Genomic DNA, 23,008 nt, shown 5'->3' with positions numbered 1-23,008 from the left:
GAGGGAGAAACAGGCTCCATGCACCGGGAGCCCGATGTGGGATTCGATCCCGGGTCTCCAGGATCGTGCCCTGGGCCAAAGGCAGGCACTAAACCGCTGTGCCACCCAGGGATCCCTGTTACCCTCATTTTTGTCCCTAATCTAGATTATCTAATGAAACGATAAAATAGTTAAATTCTCTACCTTGGACTAATAAAATTATACATAACTAGGTATAAATGCATAATTACTAAATTCTTCAACATAAAGAAAAATTATTAATTAAAAGACTTATTTAATCACTGAAAACACATATCCACATTAAGAAATTATATTTTAGAGTACTTATACAAAACTTCACACAAAATTATAGACTTTGATAATAAGCAATTGCCATGTTTCTATTCTTTCTCCTTTACTAATTTTTCTATCCTTGGAATTAAAGATGTGACTGCAAGTCTTAGGGCAGGACCAGAAACCAACAGATTTCTTTGTTTTGACTCTGTCAAGGCAGAAAATGTAGCATCACATAAATAAATAGTAGAAAAAGGCAATAAAAACTTCATTGCCTTTTCATGGAGTTCTGGGTAACTTGTCTTTGCATTTATCCAAAACTGAGTTACAGACATTGATTTAAATACTGATTGTAATTCCAAATCTGAAGATAACTGTACTAGTTTTTCTTCTTCGAAGTCCGTGAGGTTACTATTTCGGTGATTCATAAAAGGATTAATTATCCACAAATTTCCTGAGCGCAAGTCTTCTTCTGGTGGGTAACAGTCATGGAACATTTGAGAAAGACCTTCCAGGTGCTCAAAAATAATGCTTGCAATGCCTCTCATATTTAAGTCTGATGAGTGTAAGAATTCAGAAAATGAAGGGAACATGTCATAATCATTCTCTTGTGTGCGCTTCAACCACATTTTTAACTTTTCCTTAAATATATCCATTTTATTATACAAATTGAAGAGAGTAGTCATAGTTCCTTGGAGACCTGAATTGAGTTCATTTATAAGTGAAAAAATATCTGATAAATAGGCCAGCTTTGCAACCCATTCCTCATCAAGAAAATACTTGGCCAAGTCTGAATGCTTTTGGTTTAAAAAAATTTCAACTTCATGTCGTAATTCAAATAATCTTGTTAAAATTCTCCCTCTTGATATCCAACGTACTTCAGCCTGGAGTGGTAAATTCACATGCTCAGACCCCATTTCTTCACATAAAATTGTTAACATTCGCGAATTCAATGCATTGCTCTTTATAAAGCTTAAAATTTGTGCTGACTGCAAAAGAATTTCATGTAAGCATGGAGACAACTTTTCTGCTGCTAAATGTTCACGGTGAATAAAACAGTATGTAAATGCCACTGTATTCGCAGCAATTTCTTGAATTTTTGCCCTTAAACCAGAACACCTGCCAGTCATGCTTGCAGCCCCATCTGTACAGAAACCAACACAATGTTTCCAATTCAACGATTTACTATCAATGTATTTATTTATTAGTTCAAATATCTCAAAACCAGTCATTTGAGAAGGCATTTCAATGCAACATAATAATTCTTCTTTTATATCACTGCAATCATAATCAATGAAACGAATATAGCACAAAAGAAGGGTGATATTTGAGATTTCAGATGATTCATCTACCTGAAGGGCAAACCACTTTGACTTTGTGACTTTCTGAATCAGCTGATCTTCAATGTCTGCAGACAATTCATCGATCCTGTGTCCAATTGTATTATTAGAAAGAGGAATGGTTTTCATTTGGTCTCCAGCACTTGAACCCAAAACTTCTGAACACATTTCTACTAAATATGGTTTAATTAATTCTTCAGCAATGGAGAATGGTTTCTTGCTGGCAGCAATTTGGAAAGCAATTAAATAAGAAGCTTTCACAAGTGACTTTTCAACTAGTAAACACTTTTTTAAAGAACTATTTTGACATTCCATTTCAAGAGATTTTTGTTCAAAAAAATCTACTGGTTTGTTTTCTAATTCTGAATGTTTTGTCTTCAAATGATGAGAAAGATTTGCTGGCTTCATGTTTTCAGTGGATAAGATTTCTCCACAAATCACACACTGTGGCCTTGGTGAACTTTCTTTTGATCCTGGACAGATAATAAAACCAACTTTTAAATATTCTGCATCATAAGTCTGGAAAAAACCTATTCTTTTCTTCTTTGCAGGTGGAGACTCAAGTTCTGCTTCCTTTTTCTCATTAGGCATAGGGAAATCTGAATGAAATATTTGAATCACTGTTATTTTCAAGAAGACATAAGCTATATTCTTTGTTTTCCCCCACACATTTAAAATTTATATTTTATTACTATTTATATTTGTCAAAAGAATACATTAAAGTTGAAATGCAAACGATGATATTTCCATGGTACCATTAAAAACTGAATTTCTCCTTGCTCCAAACTTGGCCACTGACTAAAACAAAATGGCAGGCTGTGGTACATGAACTAGCAATGCAATGTATTCAGTAGATTACTGGCATTAGGGCTGAGGTCCACAGGATACATCAAATTAAGAACAAATTATTCTATTTCTAAGTTTTTCAGAAAACAAAAGTTTCAAAAAGTTAACACTTAGTGAATTAAGATGAAGGATATATTAAAGTTCATTGTGCCATATTTTCAATCTTTCTGAATTCTGAAATTTTCCCAAAGTGGAGGAAAAAAATTATTAGAATACCCAGTGTCAATGAGAGTAAAGAGAAATGGATATTCCTAAACACTGATGTAATTTTTCAATTTTGTAATACCTATCAAAAGCCTTAAAAATCTGTGATACCTTTTGAATCTAGAATTCTACTACTTAGAATTTATCCTAATTAGACAAGTGAACAAAAATCCATTTACACAACTTAACACTGTTTATAATATTACATAACTAAAAGCAATCTCACGGTTCAATCATAGGGGGACGAATAGGTTATATACATTATAATCAATGCATCCATTAAGAATCTCGATGTATAGTGCTCGCTTCAGCAGCACTATGCAGGATTCTCCTTGACTCCTACCAAAAAGAAAGGTACCCTACATAAAAACTCATGATTACTTACTGACAAACTATGCTTTTTTTTTTTTTCAGACTATGCTTTTAAATACAGTATATTCAAAAAAAATAAATAAATACAGTATATTCTGGGTAGTAAAATTATCATTAAAAACAAAAATTAAAAAAATGCTTTGGGCAGAGTAGGCAACACAAGTCACTGAAAATATAAGGGTAGTGGCAGTTAACATGGCTTGGGGGCAATAGTTTATAACCTTTCCAAGTATGAATGAAAATAATTTTCCCGATCGCCAACACCTCAGATACATAGTTCTACTTTCAGTAAATAACAAATCAATTCATGGTGTTTTTTTAAAAAAGAACTAAGGCTAAATCACTGCTGCCTTTTTTATATCATTAATGCTTTTAAATAAATTTATATCTTAGTAGTCATAACAGTTTGTACATTTGAAAAACAGCAGTGCACATGCAGAGCTGTTTGTCCACTCTACACATAATGCTGTGTGTGCAGATGGATGCAGTTTAGTAGTTATCATTGTTGACAATAATTATAAAAGGAAGCAATCAGATGTTCAAAGTATGTGATCCAAGAATGAATGTGTTCACATTTATGAAACTGTAAATGATTTTCTTTACTTTTCTTAAAAAAAACAAAAACAAACAAAACAGAGTAACTTTCTACATTTGGAGAGCTCAGGGACACATACCTGTCTGACATTCCTTGTGTTGTGTATGTGGTTTGCAAGCGGTGGCCTTGGTCTGTGTGACAGGCTTGCACAACACTGCTTTGTTTTTTAAAAGCCTGGAAGACTGGGAAGATAGAAGTTTCGTGGCATCTGTCTGTGTGCTTCCCTAGTTAAAAACAAATTCAGAAACCAAAAAGTGATGTTTTTCAGTACCTTATCACTGACCATAATTGCTATCAATTGAAAGGTGGCACATAGCAAAAAAATAGTAATAATAACAATTCTTCTGAAAGAGCAGTTGCAATAAGTAAGTTACTTTGGAAAATATACACTAATTCCTGATTCTTCCAATCAGTATCTGTTCCATTTATCAATTAAAAAAATACTCTAAAAAAAAAATACTCTACCTATAGTAAGGACCATCAAAACAGTAAAGACAATCTTTGCTGATTAGGACAACTGGCTATTCAGAAAAATCTGGTCCAATCTCAAACCACATGCAAAAATATATTCCATATTGATTAAAGACCTCAACATTAAAAAAATAAAACTTTAAAATCTGGAAAGGGGTACCTGGCTGGGTCAGCCAGCAGAGCATGTGATTCTTAATCTTGGGTTGTGAGTTCAAGCCCCATGTTGGGAGGAGAGATCACTTAAAAAAATTTTTTAATCTTAAAAATCAATAAAAATAAAATAAAATCAACGGAGAACTTTCAAATAGCCAGAACAAGGAGAAGGTTTTTTTTTTTTTTTTTTTTTTTAAAGATATCTCTACACCCAACATGAAGCTTGAACCTGCAACCCTGACATCAAGAGTTGCAAGCTCTACTGACCAGCCAGCCAGGTACCCTAAGGAGAACCTTAGGTATTCAAAATACAAAAGAGTTAAAAACAAAACAGAAAAGACTAATACATTTGGCTACCTTGAATTTTTTTGCAAATAACAAGTTTTTATAAGACAAAGCTGAAGAATAATCAACAGAGTAGGAGAATGTACCAAAAACATGTTTTCCATTCAATAAATATTTACCGAATGTTTACTATAAACCAGGCACTGTTTTTAAGCCCTGGGGATATAGCAAAAATCAAGACAAAGAAAGTCCTGCTTTTATTGGCTTTACATTCTACAGGAAGAGACAGAAGATAAACAAGTAAAGCAAATATATAATGTATAATTCCAGGTAGTGAGAAGTGCTATGAAAGAAAAGAAAGTGGGCAGCCCTGGTGGCGCAGCAGTTTGGTGCCGCCTACAGCCTGGGGTGTGATCCTGGGGTCCCAGGATCGAGTCCCACATTGGGCTCCCTGCATGGAGCCTGCTTCTCCCACTGCCTGTGTCTCTGCCTCTTTCTCTCTGTGTCTATGAATAAATAAATAAATAAAATCTTTAAAAAAAAAGAAAAGAGAAAAGAAAGAAAGAGAAAAAGAAAAGCAAGCAAGAAGCAAGCAGAGTAAGGGAATGGAGAGTGATGTGCAGAGGAGGGGTATTTTTGGAGTAAACATCTGAACATTGATCTTATAAATACTCAAAAGAGCAAACCATGCAAAGGCCTGAAGTCAGAGGACTCCAGGCACTGGGATTATAGATGCAAAAGTCCTCAAGTGAGAAAGAGTTTGGCCTGCTTTAGGAACAGAGACGAGAATAAGGCTGAAATAAAGTAAGCAGAGGCTAGAATGAAATGTCTGAAAAGGTAGGCAGAAGCCAAATTTCATAGGATCAGGAAGGTCTTAGTTTCAAAAACAACAAGAAGTTAGGACTGTATTTTAAAAGTGATGGGAAACCACTGCAGATTTTATTTACACTTACTTTTTAAATAGGCAACAGATGTAATAATTTTAAATTATGTAATAATACAAAAGGTATAAAACTATATGCATGAAGGGGTGCCTCGGTGGCACAGTCGGTTGAGCATCTGACTCTTGGTTTTAGCTCAGGTAGTGATCTCAGGGTCATGAGATGGAGTCCTGCTTCGGGCTCTGCTCAGCACAGAGTCTGCTTTAGACTCCCTCTCCGTCTGCCCCCTCCCCTCCATGTGCACTAAGATAAATAAATCTTAAAAAAAAAAAAAAAGAAGTATATACATGAAAATTAAGTTTTCCACCTCTGTCTGCCCTCTATCCAGACTCATCCTTGAACACAACCATGGTCCCCAGTTTCTCAGACACCCTTGTAGAGATGGCCCCTGTACTTAAGTTGCTTCTGACTACAAATTGGTAGCATATTATTAGTTAGGTTCCAGCACCTTGCACTGTACATACAGCAAGCTATCTTAGAGGTATATTTATGTAACTGCTCCCAGGGCAGCTTTACACACTCAGTGTACCATAGGTAAATCTGAAGAGTCTGCTGCTCAACAGGAAATGTCAAAAATATTTGCTTTTATAAACATGCCATAATAAATACCCCTACATGTGAATTAATTCTACATGTGTTAGTATATTTATAGAGTAAGGTATTATAAGTGCAGTTGGGTGGGTCAGAAGATTTTTATTATGATGGTGCAGCCAAATTGCTTTCCACAGAAGCGTATTATATCGAAGTATACGACCTTCAGCAATGTATGTGAGCCTGTTTCCCCATACTCTAGTTAACACAGAACTATGAAACTTTTTTGCTATTTCTCAATAAATTAAAAATTACCTAACATTAGTGGGGTTAGTGCATCTTCTGTGAACTATCTACTCCTATCATCTTGTGTTTTCCTTTACTTTTAAAAAAACTTCTATGCGTATTTTTTGAATGAGCAATGTAATACGTGACATAAAATTCAAAGATTTAAACATTAAACAATGAAAAAGTAGTAATTCCCCCTCTTAAAATTCTGCCTCAGTCATTCAGTTTTCCTCAGAGGCAACCACTATTATCTACTTTCTGGCTGCCTTCCAGTGCTTTCTATACATATGTACAAGCATGTGGTTTGTGTGTGCGTATGTGTTTAAAATACAAATGGCAGTAGGCTATATACTATTTTGTCTTTTTCATTTATTATATACGAGACTGGTCTATGTCTGTACATATATAGCTACCACATTCTTTTTAAGTGCATAGTATTCTACTGTATGGATATAGCAAATTTATTTTAACTACAGTCCCCAAAGAGTTGCTGCATATGCTTGTGAAAGGAACTCCACTTACCAGATAGGATATAGGAGAGGGGTATATTTCAGGCCCTACTCATGTAGGCCTATTTTTTTCTAGTTCAGACAGTAACTTAGGATGAACTCACAGTGGCTCTGACTACTGATGAAACAATTTGGTTGTTTTCAAGCCTCTGCTGCTACAAACAATGTAGCAATCATCCCTGTATATACTTCATTTTATAAATGTGTGAAATGTATCTGAAGGATAAATTCCTAAAAATGGAGTTCCTTGGTAATATGGTATTTACATTTTAAATTTTAACAAGTTTTACTAAATTGCTCTCTGTAGCAGTTTTAGCAACTGCTATTGACAATATGTAAAAATGCCTTAACAGTGTTATCCATCATTTTTATCTTTGCCAATCTCATAAAACTGTAGCTTTAACTGGCATTTCTCTAATTTTGAAGCTGAATATCTTTGCATATGTTTAAGAACAATTTTTACTTCCTACTCTGTAAACTGAAGGATCATAGTTTTGCCCATTTTCCTAATGGGTGCGGGGTCCTTTTATTGATTCACAGAAGCTCTTTACATATAGAAAAAAACTAGCCTTTTATGACATGAATTGCAATCTTTTTATTTTTTTTTCATATCCTTTGACTTTGAAATGTAGTTGAATTTCCCTAACAAATCTTTTATGGCTTTTGGGTTATGCGACATATTTAGAAAGACTTTCCCCACTTCTGCATTAAAATTCTTTCCTGTATTTTTTCCAACTACTTTATTATTTTTTTATATTTAAATCTCTTCTCCATCTAAACTTCACTTTGGTGTAACCTATAAGGTAGAAATCCAACTGCATTTTCTTCCACATGTATACTCAATTGTCATAACACTATTTATTGAATAATCTAAATCTCCCACTGATCTATTTGAATGCCATCTTTATTATTTCTAAATTTGTATATATATTTAGGTCTACTTCTGGACGTTTTATTGAGTTGTCTGTCTATTCAAGGCTTCAGTATCAGTTATTTTTAACTACCTCGCTTTGTAAAATTCAGAGTTTTACTATAATTTCGGAAGCTAGCTCTTCCCCCTTCTTCATTCTTCTTTTTCAGAATTTCATTGAAGGTTTTTAAGCAGTAAAGTGACACAATCTGATTTGTTTTAAGATCATTTTGCTAACAATATAGAGGGGAAAAAAATGCAAAGGATAAGAATGGAAGCAGGAAGACAAGTGGGTAGTCACTGCAATGAACCAGAGAAAAGATGATGGTGCCTCAGACAAAAGATGTAGCAATAGGAGTGATAAGAAGTAAGGAACAATAGAGAGGAAGTCTGAGGAAAATAAAAGTGTTCTTATTTAGACATATTATTTGAGATGGCTATTAATCATCTAAGTTGAGGCATAAAGTAGGCAGTTGGATACAGGAATCTGGAGCTCAGAGGTCACAGCAAGAGAAATAAATCTGGGAATAAGCCACCATACAGGTGGTGTTTAAAATCACAAGAAGTGGGATGCCTGGGTGGCTCAGCAGTTGAGCGTCTGCCTTCAGCTCAGGTGATCCTGGAGTTCCGGGATTGAGTTCCACATTGGGCTTCCTGCATGGAGCCTGCTTCTCTCTCTGCCTATGTCTCTGCCTCTCTCTCTCTCTCTCTCTCTCTGTGTGTCTCTCATGAATAAATAAATAAAATCTTAAAAAAAAAAAAAAAAAAAAAAAAACAGAAAAAACACAGGAGATATTGAGTCCCTGGGAAATAAGGTAGATTGAGAATAAGGGCAAGTATGCTGACCTGGAAGTTGAAGAACAGATTTCAAGAAGGAAGGGGAGATTAATTTTATCAAATGCTAAAGGATGAGTAAAATGAGAACTGCAAATTGACCACTGGATTTGCAAAATAAAGACTGATGGTGACCTTGACAAGAGCAGTTTTAGTGGAATGGTGCAGACAAAGCCAGACTTAAGTGAGCTAAGTAAGGAAAGATAACAGAAAGGAGAATTGAGGCAGGAAGTAGAGGCCACCCTTAAAGGAGATTTTCTAATATGGAGAGTAGAGAAATAGGACAATAGCTGAAGGACTATGCTATTAATATATATACATGTTAAAGATTTTTATTTATTTATTCATAGAGACACAGAGAGAGAGAGAGAGGCAGAGACACAGGAAGAGGGAGAAGCAGGCTCCATGGAGTGAGCCCAATGCAGGACTTGATTCCGGATCTCCAGGATCACACCCAAGGCCGCAGGCGGCACCGCTGAGCCACCGGGGCTGCCCTAAAATATCTTTTTAAATAGATATTAAGTATTACTGCATGTTTTTGTATCAGTGAACATGAGGAAAAAGAGGTGGGGGCAAATCCAGAGTACATAAAGAAATTCTATAAATCAATAAGGAAAAAATTCAACACAAAAATGGGGAAAAATAAAAAATAGGAAATTCAAAGAAATTTCAAATGTTCAAAAACATAGAAATATGGGCAGCCCCGGTGGCTTAGCAGTTTAGCACCGTGTTCAGCCCAGGGCCTGATCCTGGAGACCCAGGATTGAGTCCCACATCAGGCTCCCTGCATGAAGCCTGCTTTTCCCTCTCCCTGTCTCTCTCTCTCTCTCTCTCTCTCTCTGTCTCTAGTAAATAAATAAAATCTTAAAAAACAAAACAAAACAAAAACATAGAAATATAAGCAAACATGTAATTAGTGATCTGCAAAATAAAACAAGAAGATATTACTAAACAGATTGACAAAAAAAGAAGTTTATTTTTATTTTTATTTTATTTTTATTTTTTTTTTATTTATGATAGTCACACACAGAGAGAGAGAGAGAGGCAGAGACATAGGCAGAGGGAGAAGCAGGCTCCATGCACCGGGAGCCCGACGTGGGATTCGATTCTGGGTCTCCAGGATCGCGCCCTGGGCCAAAGGCAGGCGCTAAACCGCTGCGCCACCCAGGGATCCCAAAAAAGAAGTTTAAATCTGACAACATCAAATTATAGTGAGGCTGTGGAAATAAGTAAAATCATAAACTTCTGGGGAACAAAAACTGAAACAGCCATTTTAAAAACTAAAAATGCTAATGTTCTTTGACTCTGAAATTCTATTTTATATCTACACTTGACAAACACCTGCACATGTGCACACAGAGATGTATATAAGGATGTTCAATGTACCAGAGATTTTTAATAGTCAAAAACTGGAAGCAATCTAATGTTCATCAACAGGGCAATGGATAAACAAAATGTGTTACTTCCACATACTACTATATAGTAGTCAATAAACTAATAAATTAATTCAGTAGAGTCAGAGAATACAAAACTAACATATGGAAATCAGTTGCATTTCTATACACTAATAATGAGCTATTAGAAAGAGAAAATTGAAAAACAATCCCGCTTATAATTACATCAAAAAGAATAAAATACCTAGGAATAAGTTTAATCAAAGAGATAAAAGATCTGTACCCTGAAAACTATAAGACACTGATGAAAGAAACTGAAGAAGATAAAAATGAATAGAAAGCCATATACCATGCTCATGGATTGGAAGAATTAATACTCTTAAAACACCCATACTACCGAAAGGTATCTACAGATTCAATGCAATTCCCATCAAAACATCAACATTTCTCACAGAACTAGAAGAATACTAAAATTTGAAACCACATGAACCCTGAAACCCTATGAAACCACAAAAACCCTGACTAGCCAAAGCAATCTTGAGAAAGAAAAACAAAGCTGAAGGTATCACACTCCGTGATTTCAAACTATACTACAAGCTACAGTAACCAAAACAGTATGGTACTGGCATAAAAACAGACACATAGAATACATAGATATTTGCAAATCATTCATCTGATAAGGGATTAATATCCAAAATATATGAAGAACTTACATAATTTAATATCAAAAAACTAAATAGCCCAATTAAAGAATAGGCAGAGGACCTGAAAAGGCATTTTCTAAAGAAAACATACAGATGGTCAACAGACACATGAAAAGATGATCAACATCATTTATCATCAGGGAAATACAAATCAAAACTACAATGATTTATTACCTCAAACCTGTCAACTCAGATATTATTTAAAAAATAATAACAAGTGTTGGCAAGGATGTAGGAAAAAACCCTCATGCACTGTTGGTGAGAATGTATACTGGTGCAGCCACTGTGGAAAATAGTATAGAGTTTCCTCAAAAAAATTAAATATAGAACTACCATATGATCCAGCAATTCCACTTCTGGGAATTTATCCAAAGAAAACCAAAACACCAAAGGAAGAAATACATTCACTGCAGCATTATTTGCAATAGCTAAGATACAGAAGCAACCTAAGTGTCCACTGATGGATGGATAAAGATGTGATACACACACAGAAGAATATAACTCAGCCACAACAAAGAATGAAATCTTGCCATTTGCAACAACATAAATGGACCTGGCAAGTTATTATGCAAAGTGAAACAAGTCAAACAGAGAAAGACAAATACCATAGGATTTCAATTGTATGTGGAATCTAAAAAAACAAAACAAACAAAACAGAAACAGACCCATAGATAAAGAAAACTGTTGGTTAACAGACAGAGGGAAAGGTTAGGGGGGCAGGCAAAACAGGTGAAGGGGATTAAGAGGTACAAAGTTCCAGTTATAAAATAAATAAGCCATGGGGATGTAATGTACAGCATAGAGAAAAAAATAATACTGTAATAACTTTGGTGACAGATGGCAACTAGACTTATTGTAGGAAACATTTTGTAATGTATAAAAATATCAAATCACTATGATGTACTGAGGTACTCTCTAGGATAGGATACTGTATGGCAATTATACAAAAGGATATTGTACCTCAATTATACTTCAATTAGAAAAAAAACAAGGATGGATCCCTGGGTGGCGCAGCGGTTTAGCGCCTGCCTTTGGCCCAGGGCACGATCCTGGAGACCCAGGATCGAGTCCCACGTCGGGCTCCCGGTGCATGGAGCCTGCTTCTCCCTCTGCCTGTGTCTCTGCCTCTCTCTCTCTCTCTCTCTGTGACTATCATAAATAAATAAAAATAAAAAAAAAAAAAAAAACAAGGTCACCTGGGTGGCTCGGGTGAGCTTCCAATTCTTGATTTCGGCTCAGGTCATGATCTCAGGGTCATGGAATCAAGCCCGCGTTGGGCTCAGAGCTCAGCGGGGAGTCTGCTTGAGATTCCCTCTCAACCCCTCCCTCTTCCCCCTCCCCTGTGAACTCTCACTCTTTCTCTCTAAAATAAACCTTTAAAAAAAAAACATAAATTTTAAAAGAAAATGAAAAAGAGATAGGAGAAAATAAGCAAATAAGCCCAATCTAACAATGTTTAATTTTTAATGGTGGGAATACAGTACAGCAGAAATTGGCAAAGTATGGAGTGGACCAAGTCCAGCCCACCACCTGTTTCCGTAAATATAATTTTATTGGAAAACAGCCACTCACTCATGATGGATTGCCTATGGCTACTTCTGCACTATAACAGCTGAGATGAGGAGTTGCAACAGAGTCTGTATGGCCTGCAAAATCTAAAATACTTACTACATAGATCTTTATTGAAAGTTTACTGACTTTTGCAGGTTTTCTTCTTCAAGCTTTCCTGTATCTCACCTTTCCCTGAAATTTAAGACTATTTAAATAACTTGACAGAAATTCACACTAAAATCTCATAGAAACAAAGAAAAGATTCTAAAACTATTAGATTTTTAAACATTGTAATAGTACTACATATTTATTACTATACTTGCTATAGACTAAACTGAAAATATTAATCAGAGCGATTCTGTAACAGTTTATTTAAGATTTTATTTATTTGAGAGAGAAAGCACACCGAGAGGGAGAGAGAAGCAGACTCCACATGGGGTTCAACCCCAGGACCCTTGTGTTTATGACCTGGGCCGAAAGCAGAAGCTTAACTGACTGCACCACCCAGATGCCCCTATAACACAGTTTAAATGACTGGTGAATTACAGAGGTACTCCATGTAGGGAGAAAAAAATACACAGCATAATCATATTTAATATAAGGGATATATTCCTGAAAACCCTGAATAATTCAAAACTAACCATCCCACACACACAGAGGGATGCATTCTCAGAAAACATCTGCAACTAATATAGAACACTTTTATAATATACACTAATAACATATTAAGTGTAATATATTAGTATAGTATAATATGTAGTAAATTAATACCTTAATTATATAGTTATGTGGTTAACAGAATTATTAATTCTGTAACACAGTAATTTATTAATCAAGTAACTTTAAAATACAATTAAATGTATAATACATAATATACTAAGTACAAAGTTAACTTAATGGTATTTCATTAACTAATATAGTTTCCAGCCTGAAAATACTAAGAAGTTATCATCTTCCAACAACACAAGTTAAGGAGAAGGATAAAAGGTATCAAATCAGGAGAAGCTCTCTCTCCACATCATGGGGAAGGCTAGTCTGAGTCCCTGGAAGACTTCTGCTAACAAATGAATCTAATGTGGCTGGTTCTTTTCTCTCCTTTTTATTTTCCCACTGAAGATTTTTTTTCCCACTGAAAATTTCTTGATATGCAGGCACACTGTCCATTTTTCACCTTGCCACCATGAAATAGCAATCCACATTTGGATCATTTTCTTTAATAATAGCAATTGTTGCTGGAGTATGTTCAAAATCATATGCCAGGTACTTCACTGTTGGCTGCTGTGCTGAAGGCCCAGGCTAACTCCTGGGGCCCTCCTCCAGCTACCTTTGTTTTCCTAATTCTAGCAAGCCTTCCTTTATTAATCCATGGAGAACCACCCAAGGAAAATGTCAACATCTCCTTCACCAACCTTGCACAAATTCATCATCTTTCACAGACTCTTTATTAGGTGTGAGGCTGTCTTCCAGGTTAAAGCCTCTTTAGGTTATGGTAAAGCTGAAATGTTTTTGATAGCTTCGGTTAGCAGATATAGCTTGCCTGCTCATTTTTATATTCTTAAAACCTCAGTAGGCTTTAAAATTGGAAAGCCAGCCATGACTTGTAATAAACCTTTTTGTCTCACTTTCAATTCCTTTCAAATCATCAAAAATACTTCATGCCTTAGCACAGGCGACGGCTTGGCCTTAGGGGCACATTATGGCAGCAATGATCTTGCAGCTGTGTTGCCAGGATTTTTTCCATTTATTCCATTATTCTGGCCTGGTTCTAAGATATTTTTATGTGAACTAAATAATGTACCTTCTTTAATGCTGCTTTTGGTTTTTTGAGCATTCTCTCTAATATTCTGCAGGTTGCACTCTCCTAAATGAACAGCATGGAGGTTCACAGTTGAGCCTTCATCACAGAGTTTTATCACATCCAACTTCTGTTCCAAAGATACTGAATTTGGGGCACACACTTTTTAGCACTAGCACTATTACTACTTAATGAATTTAAATGAGAATGTTATACGATATACAAAAACATTTTTAATTGCACTAAAAGCAAATGTTAAGAGAACAGCCAAAAATAGTCACCCAAAAACATTAACCCAAGATCTGATACATCAGGTTCATATGATATTGATAGAGGATGATGGGAATTGTTTCCTGCTAACACAAGACACAGACAACAATGACATAGTTTGCAATCCTTTCAGCCTGCCAGATTTGAAATTATGCATTTCTTCAAAATATTTTTTTTAATTTTGGAAAGTTTCACAATATTTCAAATTTGAGACATAAAGTGGGAATTTAAATGTATTTTTACTTTGCACTATTTTCAGCCTCACATAATTTGAAGATGCTTAAAACACTACACTGAACTTTTTCAAAAGACTTCCTTTTTTTAAATAGGCTCCACACCCAGTATGGAGCCCAATGTGAGGCTTGAACTCACAACCCCTGAGATCAAGACTTGAGCTGAAACCAAAAGTCAGACACCTTAACTAACTGAGCCACCCAGGCACCCCTCAAGAGACTTTCTACTTTTCAAGAAAAATACTTGAATGTAGTAAAAGAGAAAAATAAGCAATCAGATGGAATTAGTAAGTATTTAAAGAAATTAAGAAGCCAGAATGCAATAAGTCAAAAACATATTCTTATTAATGTTGTAACCTTAAGGTCCCAAAACAAAAAAAAATTTTTTTAAGATTTTATTTATATATTCATGAGAGATGAGAGCGGCAGAGCCATAGGCAGAGGGAGAAGCAGGCTCCCCATGGGGAGTCCGATGCAGGACTCGATCCCAGGACCCTAGGATCACGACCTGAGCCAAAGGCAAACATTCAACCACTGAGCCACTCAGGCTCCCCAATCCCAAACAAAACTAATAACATGATAGGGCAGCCTGGGTGGCTCAGCGGTTTAAGCGCCTGCCTTCCGCTCAGGGTATGATCCTGGGATCCTGGGATCGAGTCCCTTGTCGGCTCCCTGCATGGAGCCTGCTTCTCCCCCTGCCTGTGTCTCTGCCTCTCTCTCTCTGGGTCTCTCAGGAATAAATAAATAAAATTTAAAAAAGAAAGAAAAAGAGACTTTCTTTAAAAAAAAAAAACAACATGATAGATTACTCTTTTTAAAGACTAAGCTCCACATAAAATATATTCAGGTATGTCTTAGAATACTACATTCAAAACGAAAATAAACAAGTGGCATTATGAGGAAAAATATTAACAATAAACAGTAAAACTTACATCTTCGATGATCTTTGCTGCCTCTTTAGTAACTGCTGCACCTGTTATAAATTAAAATATACATTACTATCCCCAGAATATACAGATGTAAACACTGAGACCATGAAATTATTTTCCCCTTACTAATAAGGTGGGTTGGAGTCTAGTCCAGAATTTCACAAAAAATGGTCCGAGGAAACTGGACATCAGTATCACCTGGGATGCTGGGAAAAGGTAAAGAATCTTGGGCCCCAATCTCATCCAGCTGTATTAGAATCTCCAGTGATAAAGGCAATTCTGTTAAAATCACTTAGGTTCTTAAAAAAAATAAACTATACATGCCACTTCCTTCTCTATCCAGGCCAACCTACTTGCTACTCACTTCTCCTCTGAGAAAAAAGGAGCATGTTTCCTTATATGAATATAAATGTAAATATTAGCAACAAGAGCTGCTTAGACTAGACAGCAGTCCAACCAAATGCCTTTATATCAAGTCATACCTTTTAATACACTGTTAGTGTTCCCTGTGGGCTGGGTAGGAGATATTTTTGCCAATGACACCACACTGGTTATAACTGGTGTTGTATTTTTCCTTGCAGAAGGGAGCTCCACTGAAGCACTTTGCGCCTTATATATATTTACTGATTAAAATAAAAAGGTAAGACCTAGTATAAACAAAAGGGTTACACACAAAAAAACCCTGTTTAACAACTAAAGTTTTCAAGGAGCAGTGCAAATATCTAACTCTATATAATGTTACAGAATATATCTTTCTATATAAAGAGTGATTCTGGTCAGATTAACATTCATTAGGACTTAGAGACAGGCTGGTTCTCTAAAATTATAAAATTCAAATGCTATTTAACAGGTAAAAATATAGGCATTAGCTTCAGAATCAACTGGCCTTTTCTATTAGTGAATATTAAAACTCCTCTACCTAAGCTTGCTTCAAATAAAAATTTAACATGACAATTTTTATAAATAAGTTGGTGAGGCACCTGTTCATCTGCTAGTTTTCTGTCAACCCATTTTATAAAATGAAAATTCTTCCTGACTGGTCTTAGGGAATGGATGAAGACATAAAAGCCTGGCACGTGGCATATGTGATTAAGGTGGTGATCAACAGGATTGCAAAGGCGGACAAGGGCCAGACTGCAAGGACAAAGCACATGGATTCTGTGAATTCAACAGCACTCCAGGCTTTGATCAGAGAGCATAATACCAAATGTTTTGAACCTAACTCAGAGAATACTACTTCAAGGAGCTACTTTAAGAACATGCCACATATATATCTATTCATCTGGATATTTTGACCATATTAGCTGTCCTACTTGCAAAATTATTTTATTCTTAGCCAAAAAAAAACTTTGCTACCTATGAAGAACTGGTCTACTTTATTTTTCTGATATAATTAATGTGTTGGTTTTTTATTCCTTGGCTACAAGCAAGCTCCGGATCAAATCTGATGCCAGTCACAGCAACTATATTATACTTCTATCCTCTCCCTTTGTTTGCCCTGATTTTCTAGTTTATTAACTTAAACTAATTAAGTTTAATTACACATATCCCTTAGTGGAAGTTATTTATGTATAGATATATTCAAGTAAAAGCAATCAAATCTAATTTTCCTATAAAATTAGTGCTTATCCATGGTATGTTTGATTATGACAGCAAAAAAGCATCAGGATTGACTAAAGGGCAATCTTTAAGAATTCTTATAGGAAAAAAAAAGAAATCTTATAGGAAAATTTTTTTTTTAATTTTTTATTGGTGTTCTTATAGGAAAATTTAAGAAAATCCAGGCTATCTGGATCCAGTAAAATTTTGTTTTTATTGTATTATTTACAACTATGTGTGCCAATTGTATATCCTAGCACTGACATAAAGATCCTGTTAGTCAAGTTTAATTTTACCTTTATTTTGTGAAAGAGGATCATTCATAATTTGCCAATGACAGAACTCCAAGACGCAAAATAAGTTACAAAAATGTTTGATGTTTCCTCGCCATTTGATGGACTCACTTAGCTTACCCTGTCGTTTACAGCCATCGCACTTGGCCATCTGAGAAAGAAATGTAAGACAGGATAGACTTAAGACCACAAAATAATGCAAAGAAAACATTAATCATAAAACTAGAAGGCACTATCAAAACAGGATGCATAAGTCAGATGAAATCACAAAACATAAGGATTAAAATAATGTGGTTAAAATTAGATATACTTAATTATTTGTTGCACATAGATGCCCTCAATCTATAGAATATAAAAATTGATCTCCCATTTTCAAAATTACTGATGAAGGAATCTAAAGATAGGTTCTACTTTTAAGAGGTTAAAAAGCAGCACAATGTAGTAGAAAGAATATGCAGTTTGGAGTTATAAAGACATTGATTTATTGATTTATTCAAGAAATATCTAATTAGGTATCCTTTGTCTTGAGTATTGAGATAGTTTCCTGGTCATATAATTATGATAAAGACATATTTCTCCACCAAAATGATTACGCTTTAGGGGGTAGGTAGAAAAATAAACATGATTTCACTGGAGTGTTACAGGTGCTGTCTAGCTATCACCCACCAGGTGCATTATTTCTCCTCCCTGGATCTTGCTCTTTTTCCTTATTTATAAACTGGTAGTAATACCTCTAAGGATCGTAGTAAGGATTAAATAAAATAACACTTATGAAGCACTGGATGTGTGTTAATGCTTCAATTAATTGTAGCTTTCACAGTCTTTCAAAAAAGTAATTTCTTTTACAATGAGTGGGTAAGGAGGTCAGAGTCATCTGATCTATGAAGTGAGAACAAGGTCTGACTTTTAATTCATCAGAGTAACCTTCTGAATGAGAGAGCCACTTAAGGCAACATAACTATGTAAGGTTCTAAGTTGAAAGAACTCAGTTATAAATAAGGTCAATATGCCTCAAGAGAAAGCCAAATATAAAAATAAAACGAACATATGCTCAAACAACAGCAAAATCTCCAGAAATCCTATACTCTTTACCCCCAAAGTTTCATATTTATATTCAACTGAATTTTGCTTTAGGAGCCCATAATTTATTTTACCCAGTTCCAAACACTAAATTTTACTTCACATGATCCAAAACATATTTTAAGAAAATAATTTGTACTAACTTCAGAAAGCCAAAGAGGTAGATTACATTTACCTGATAAAATAAAACTGTAAATTTGGACATGCAATCTTCACAACAAAACTCTTCTAACTTGCCCTCCAATCGATTTTCGACCAAATTAGGGGATGTCTGTGAGCAGTAACTGCACATCTTACAGTAATTTCCCCATCGTTCTCCAAAGTCACGGGCAGAGAGGAATTTGCAAACTGAGAACCAAAATGGATGAAAGGAAGAAACATCAAACTTACATTAACCTGAAGGAGGTAAAGTGAGTTTCCACAGTCTCAGGTACCAACTTAGCTAATTTCTAAATACTTGACATAATTATTTGCTTCTAGAATAGGAGCAAGGATAGTCTCTATATTCACAAAACAAAATTGTAGCACCTTTTAAATACACTTTAAATATTAGGCCATCTATTTTCAGAAACATCAGCGATCTAAAAGTTTCTTAAGCCAAGAAGCAGTAATTGCTTAAGCACCCTCTTTACAAGGGGGTACAAGAACAGAAAGATCTCTCAAGTCATTGCTAAACTTATGAAGAGGTTGGTTTGTTTTTTTTTTTTTTTAAGATTTTATTCATTTATTCATGAGAGACACAGAGAGAGACAGAGAGAGACAGAGAGAGGCAGAGACACAGGCAAAGGGAGAAGCAGGCCCCACGCAAGGAGCCCGACGTGGGCCTTGATCCTGGGTCTCCAGGATCACGCCCTGGGCTGAAGGCAGGCGCTAAACCACTGAGCCAGGGATCCCTGGGTAGCGCAGCGGTTTAGCGCCTGCCTTTGGCCCAGGGTGCGATCCTGGAGACCCGGGATCGAATCCCACGTCGGGCTCCTGGTGCATGGAGCCTGATTCTCCCACTGCCTGTGTCTCTGCCTCTCTCTCTCTCACTGTGTGCCTATCATAAGTAAATAAAAAATTTTTTAAAAATAATATCTTGGGATCCCTGGGTGGTGCAGCGGTTTGGCGCCTGCCTTTGGCCGGGGGCGCGATCCTGGAGACCTGGGATCGAATCCCACATCGGGCTCCCGGTGCATGGAGCCTGCTTCTCCCTCTGCCTGTGTCTCTGCCTCTCTCTCTCTCTCTGTGACTATCATAAATAAATAAATAAAAATTAAAAAAAAAATAAAAATAAAAATCTTTAAAAAAATAAAATAAAATAAACCACTGAGCCACCTGAGCTGCCCTGAAGAGGTTTTTTTAACTCTATACTAATACCATTGACCTAATTATCTTTCAAAAGTCTTTGAATTTTAAAGCAATTTCTTTAAAATTACTGTAATTTAAAAAAATCACCACAAGCCAATCATGATCACAAATATATTACAATATTTAACATTTTTTTTCAGGGCACGTGGCCCAGTCAGTTGAGAATCCAACTCTTAAAAAAAAAAAAAAAAAAAGGGAGGGGAGAGAGAGAGAATCCAACTCTTGGTTTCGGCTCAGGCTATGATCTCAGGGTCGTAAGATCAAGCCCCACGTCAGGCTCCGTGCCCTGAATGCAGTCTGCTTAAGACTCGCTCACTCGCTCACCCCTCCTCACGTGTTCTCTCTCTCTAAAATAAATAAATCTTTAAAATATTATTAAAACTTTTTTAATATTTAAATTAAAACTTTTTAACTTTATTAAAACTTTTTTTAATATTTAAATTAAAACTTTTCAACTTTATTAAAAGTTTTTTTAATATTTAAATTAAAACTTTTTTAACAATATTAAAACTTTTTTTCAAGTTTTCCTTTATTGAGATTATTATAATATTTAGAAGTATAGACTTTAAAGTGACTTATGTATAAAAATAAGTAAAAAGTAAAAAAAAAAGTGAATTAAGCATCAACTCAAGAAAAAAGCCTCAAATTACACATAAAATAAAATTACTTGAAAATTAATTATAGATTAATAGCCCAACTCAGCACGAATTACTTTATAAAACCTGCATGCTAAAAAAAAAAAAAAAAAAAAAAACAAATAAAAAAACCTGCATGCTCTGTGGATAAACTGAATTGCTTGCTTTCTTTACCTTCACTACAAAATGGCTTATCAACCCCTGAGAATCGGACGGTCTCCTTTATAATTTTCTGCAGTTTGCAGTAGTCACACATTGCCATAACTTTATTTTTCTTTTTGTATTCATCAGAGCAATTCTTGCCACAAAACAGAAACATTTTACCCTGCAGAGAAAAAAAGAAAAAACAAAAAACCAATCAGTCAGTGAGATAGAATTAAACAGTTGCTTATCTTTATGAAATCATTCTCCTCATTTCAAAGCAAATTGACTGTCAAAGAGGAAAAGACAAATGTTTCTGATGGATACATCTATATTCCATCCCTTTCAAGATTTCTCTTTACCTTGTAGAAAAGGAGTTCTGGTTTTGTGGCAAACAGATGGCAACAGTGCTGACACTTGAGTTTAACAAGTGTCCGGGCTACCACAACTTGCTGAGATGGGGCAGCAAGAGGCCGGAAACTGGCTGTGGCAGAGGCAGAGCTGCTGATGGAGCCAGGGGGACCGGAAGCAGGACCAGAAGCAGAACCAGAACCAGAACCAACAGAGGTGTTACCTCCTGCAGCTGACACTGCTGACCCAGACGGTGGGTTTACAACCACTTGACCCTGAGATGGGGCCCCCGCTGAAGAGTTTGTTCCTTTTGGCTTATTAAATACATTCTGGAAGAACACAAATAAGACAAAAGTTTTAGCGACTGAGAAGTAATGTGACTTGGGTAATTTTCATTTTCTCGTTTTAATAAATTAATGTCCCCACAAATATTTCCTAAACGCTTTATAAAGTAGTTCAAAGAAAGAGTTTAAATGGCAAACTTGCAGAATAGAGGGACTAAGAAACACATTAAAAGATTAAGGATTGGAATTTGGGCTTCCCAAACACCTCTAATACAGGGTTCTGATAAATTAGAGCAGACCTCTTCTTTCCCCCAAAATACCTCTCCATTGGCACTTCCATCACCAACCAGCCTTTGATGGCCAGGAAGAGCACAGAGGCCACCAGGAGTCTTTTTCACCCCGGAGCCAGGAACACTGTATCAGGCATCTTGTCACCCCAGAGGGTCACTAAACTCTATTTCAGAGAATGAGGAACAAATGGGACAAGTAAATGGAGGCCTCCTCCATGCCAGGAGTCATGTATTTGGCCCAGGATGAGAGGAAGGGACACATGAGCACCTATCTGAACCCTATCTTAGTTTCTATCCTTTTGAAAGGCAGAGAACCAAGGGCAAGAGTGGGAGGGAGGGTAGTTTAGCTAAGGACCCTCGACAAGGAAGATAGTACTGAAGTTCAATGCCCGGCTGGGACGTTTTGCAGAAATGACTTCTGGGACCAGAGTTGAAGAGGTTTTTTTCTAAGTTAAATATAATCTTTTGTAAATATGGACCTTCAGCACTCAATACACTGCCATAGACCAATGCCTAAGAGAACCTCAGGGGTTAAATACTCCCTTAGATCATACCTGGAAAGCCACCACACAACTGGAGCTGCAGAAGCTATATATAGTTCCATTGGACATGGCTAGGTGATACTGAGGGATTGCTGAGGTTTTACAACTATGACATGAAACCTGGACACCTTGGTAACAAAAAATAAAAACCAATGAATAAGCTACATAGATGAACAAATAACCCAAAAGTGTATTAGAAGGATTAAAAAATACTCAGTAATATACAAAACCAGAATCAAGGAACTTTAATCTGTGCTGACTTCAACTAATCACAGTGAAGTCCTACTTAATACAAAAAATTGGAATTTACAAGTTTTTTCCTTTTTTTTTTTTTTGTCTTTCTTTTCACACAAAAACTACAAAATAAATACCTCAGCCAAGAAAAATCCGTGAAAAACTATTTTCACTTAAAAATGAGTTCTTTGAAAGTAAACCTTGGGTCTCAATTGAACTGCATAAATTCAGTTTATAACAAAAAGAAAGAAAACCAGCTATGTTGTTCTTCAATAGTTACTAAATCTATAAATTTATCAAATTTAAATATTACCTGAAGAAATAACTGTCTTAACTCTGTAAGCAGATAAGCAATTAATAGAGCAGAAAAGCTCGGTTTTTCCTGAGTCATTGGTAGTCTCAATCATTTCAGCTGAGGGCCTCAATGATTTCCCCAAGGCATATGGAGGAGTTTGGGCTGAATTCTATCAAGAAAATAAAATAACATTTAGATATCTAGCACAAACATACAAGTTGTTAAAGAAAAAAGAAAAGCTACCTACAAAGACTGCCTTTAGTTGAAATATTTGAACATGACTATAAGGCCATTCTAAGTATAGATTTTTCTGGAAGTTGGAATGTGGGAAAAATAAGTTCTTTCAGACAATAACAAAGTGTAAATTGAAGAAAATTAGTAACTATTCATATATTATTAACAACAACAAAACACATTAAAAGTAATGGGTTTTTTTTTTTAACATTCAAGTTTATTTTTTTTTATAAATTTTTATTTATTTATGAT

The 23,008-nt window shown here is 35.6% G+C and overlaps 1 protein-coding gene across 7 annotated transcripts in view; it reads right to left on the bottom strand.

Annotated features, from left to right (window-relative positions):
* Positions 1-294: 294 nt before the first annotated feature.
* ZMYM6 (zinc finger MYM-type containing 6) overlaps positions 295-23,008 on the bottom strand; it is a 41,201-nt gene continuing 18,487 nt past the window's right edge. For 5 of the 7 annotated variants that reach the window (XM_072772003.1, XM_072772002.1, XM_072772004.1 and 2 more), the window contains 10 exons: positions 22,541-22,691; positions 22,006-22,121; positions 20,889-21,206; positions 20,560-20,710; positions 18,576-18,748; positions 17,324-17,471; positions 15,911-16,051; positions 15,432-15,472; positions 3,710-3,854; positions 295-2,212 (listed from right to left, as the gene is read on the bottom strand). In XM_072772003.1, coding sequence (XP_072628104.1) covers positions 381-2,212; positions 3,710-3,854; positions 15,432-15,472; positions 15,911-16,051; positions 17,324-17,471; positions 18,576-18,748; positions 20,560-20,710; positions 20,889-21,206; positions 22,006-22,121; positions 22,541-22,691 — 3,216 coding nt within the window. In that variant the 3' untranslated portion in view covers positions 295-380. The remainder of the gene's footprint in view (positions 2,213-3,709; positions 3,855-15,431; positions 15,473-15,910; positions 16,052-17,323; positions 17,472-18,575; positions 18,749-20,559; positions 20,711-20,888; positions 21,207-22,005; positions 22,122-22,540; positions 22,692-23,008) is intronic. The other 2 variants (XM_072772005.1, XM_072772006.1) reach the window with 2 other exon arrangements.

Source organism: Canis lupus, chromosome 13, assembly GCF_048164855.1.
Source record: "Canis lupus baileyi chromosome 13, mCanLup2.hap1, whole genome shotgun sequence".
Lineage (NCBI taxonomy): Eukaryota > Metazoa > Chordata > Mammalia > Carnivora > Canidae > Canis > Canis lupus.
Note: the sequence above shows the minus strand (reverse complement) of the source record. Positions and strands in the feature narration are given on the sequence as shown.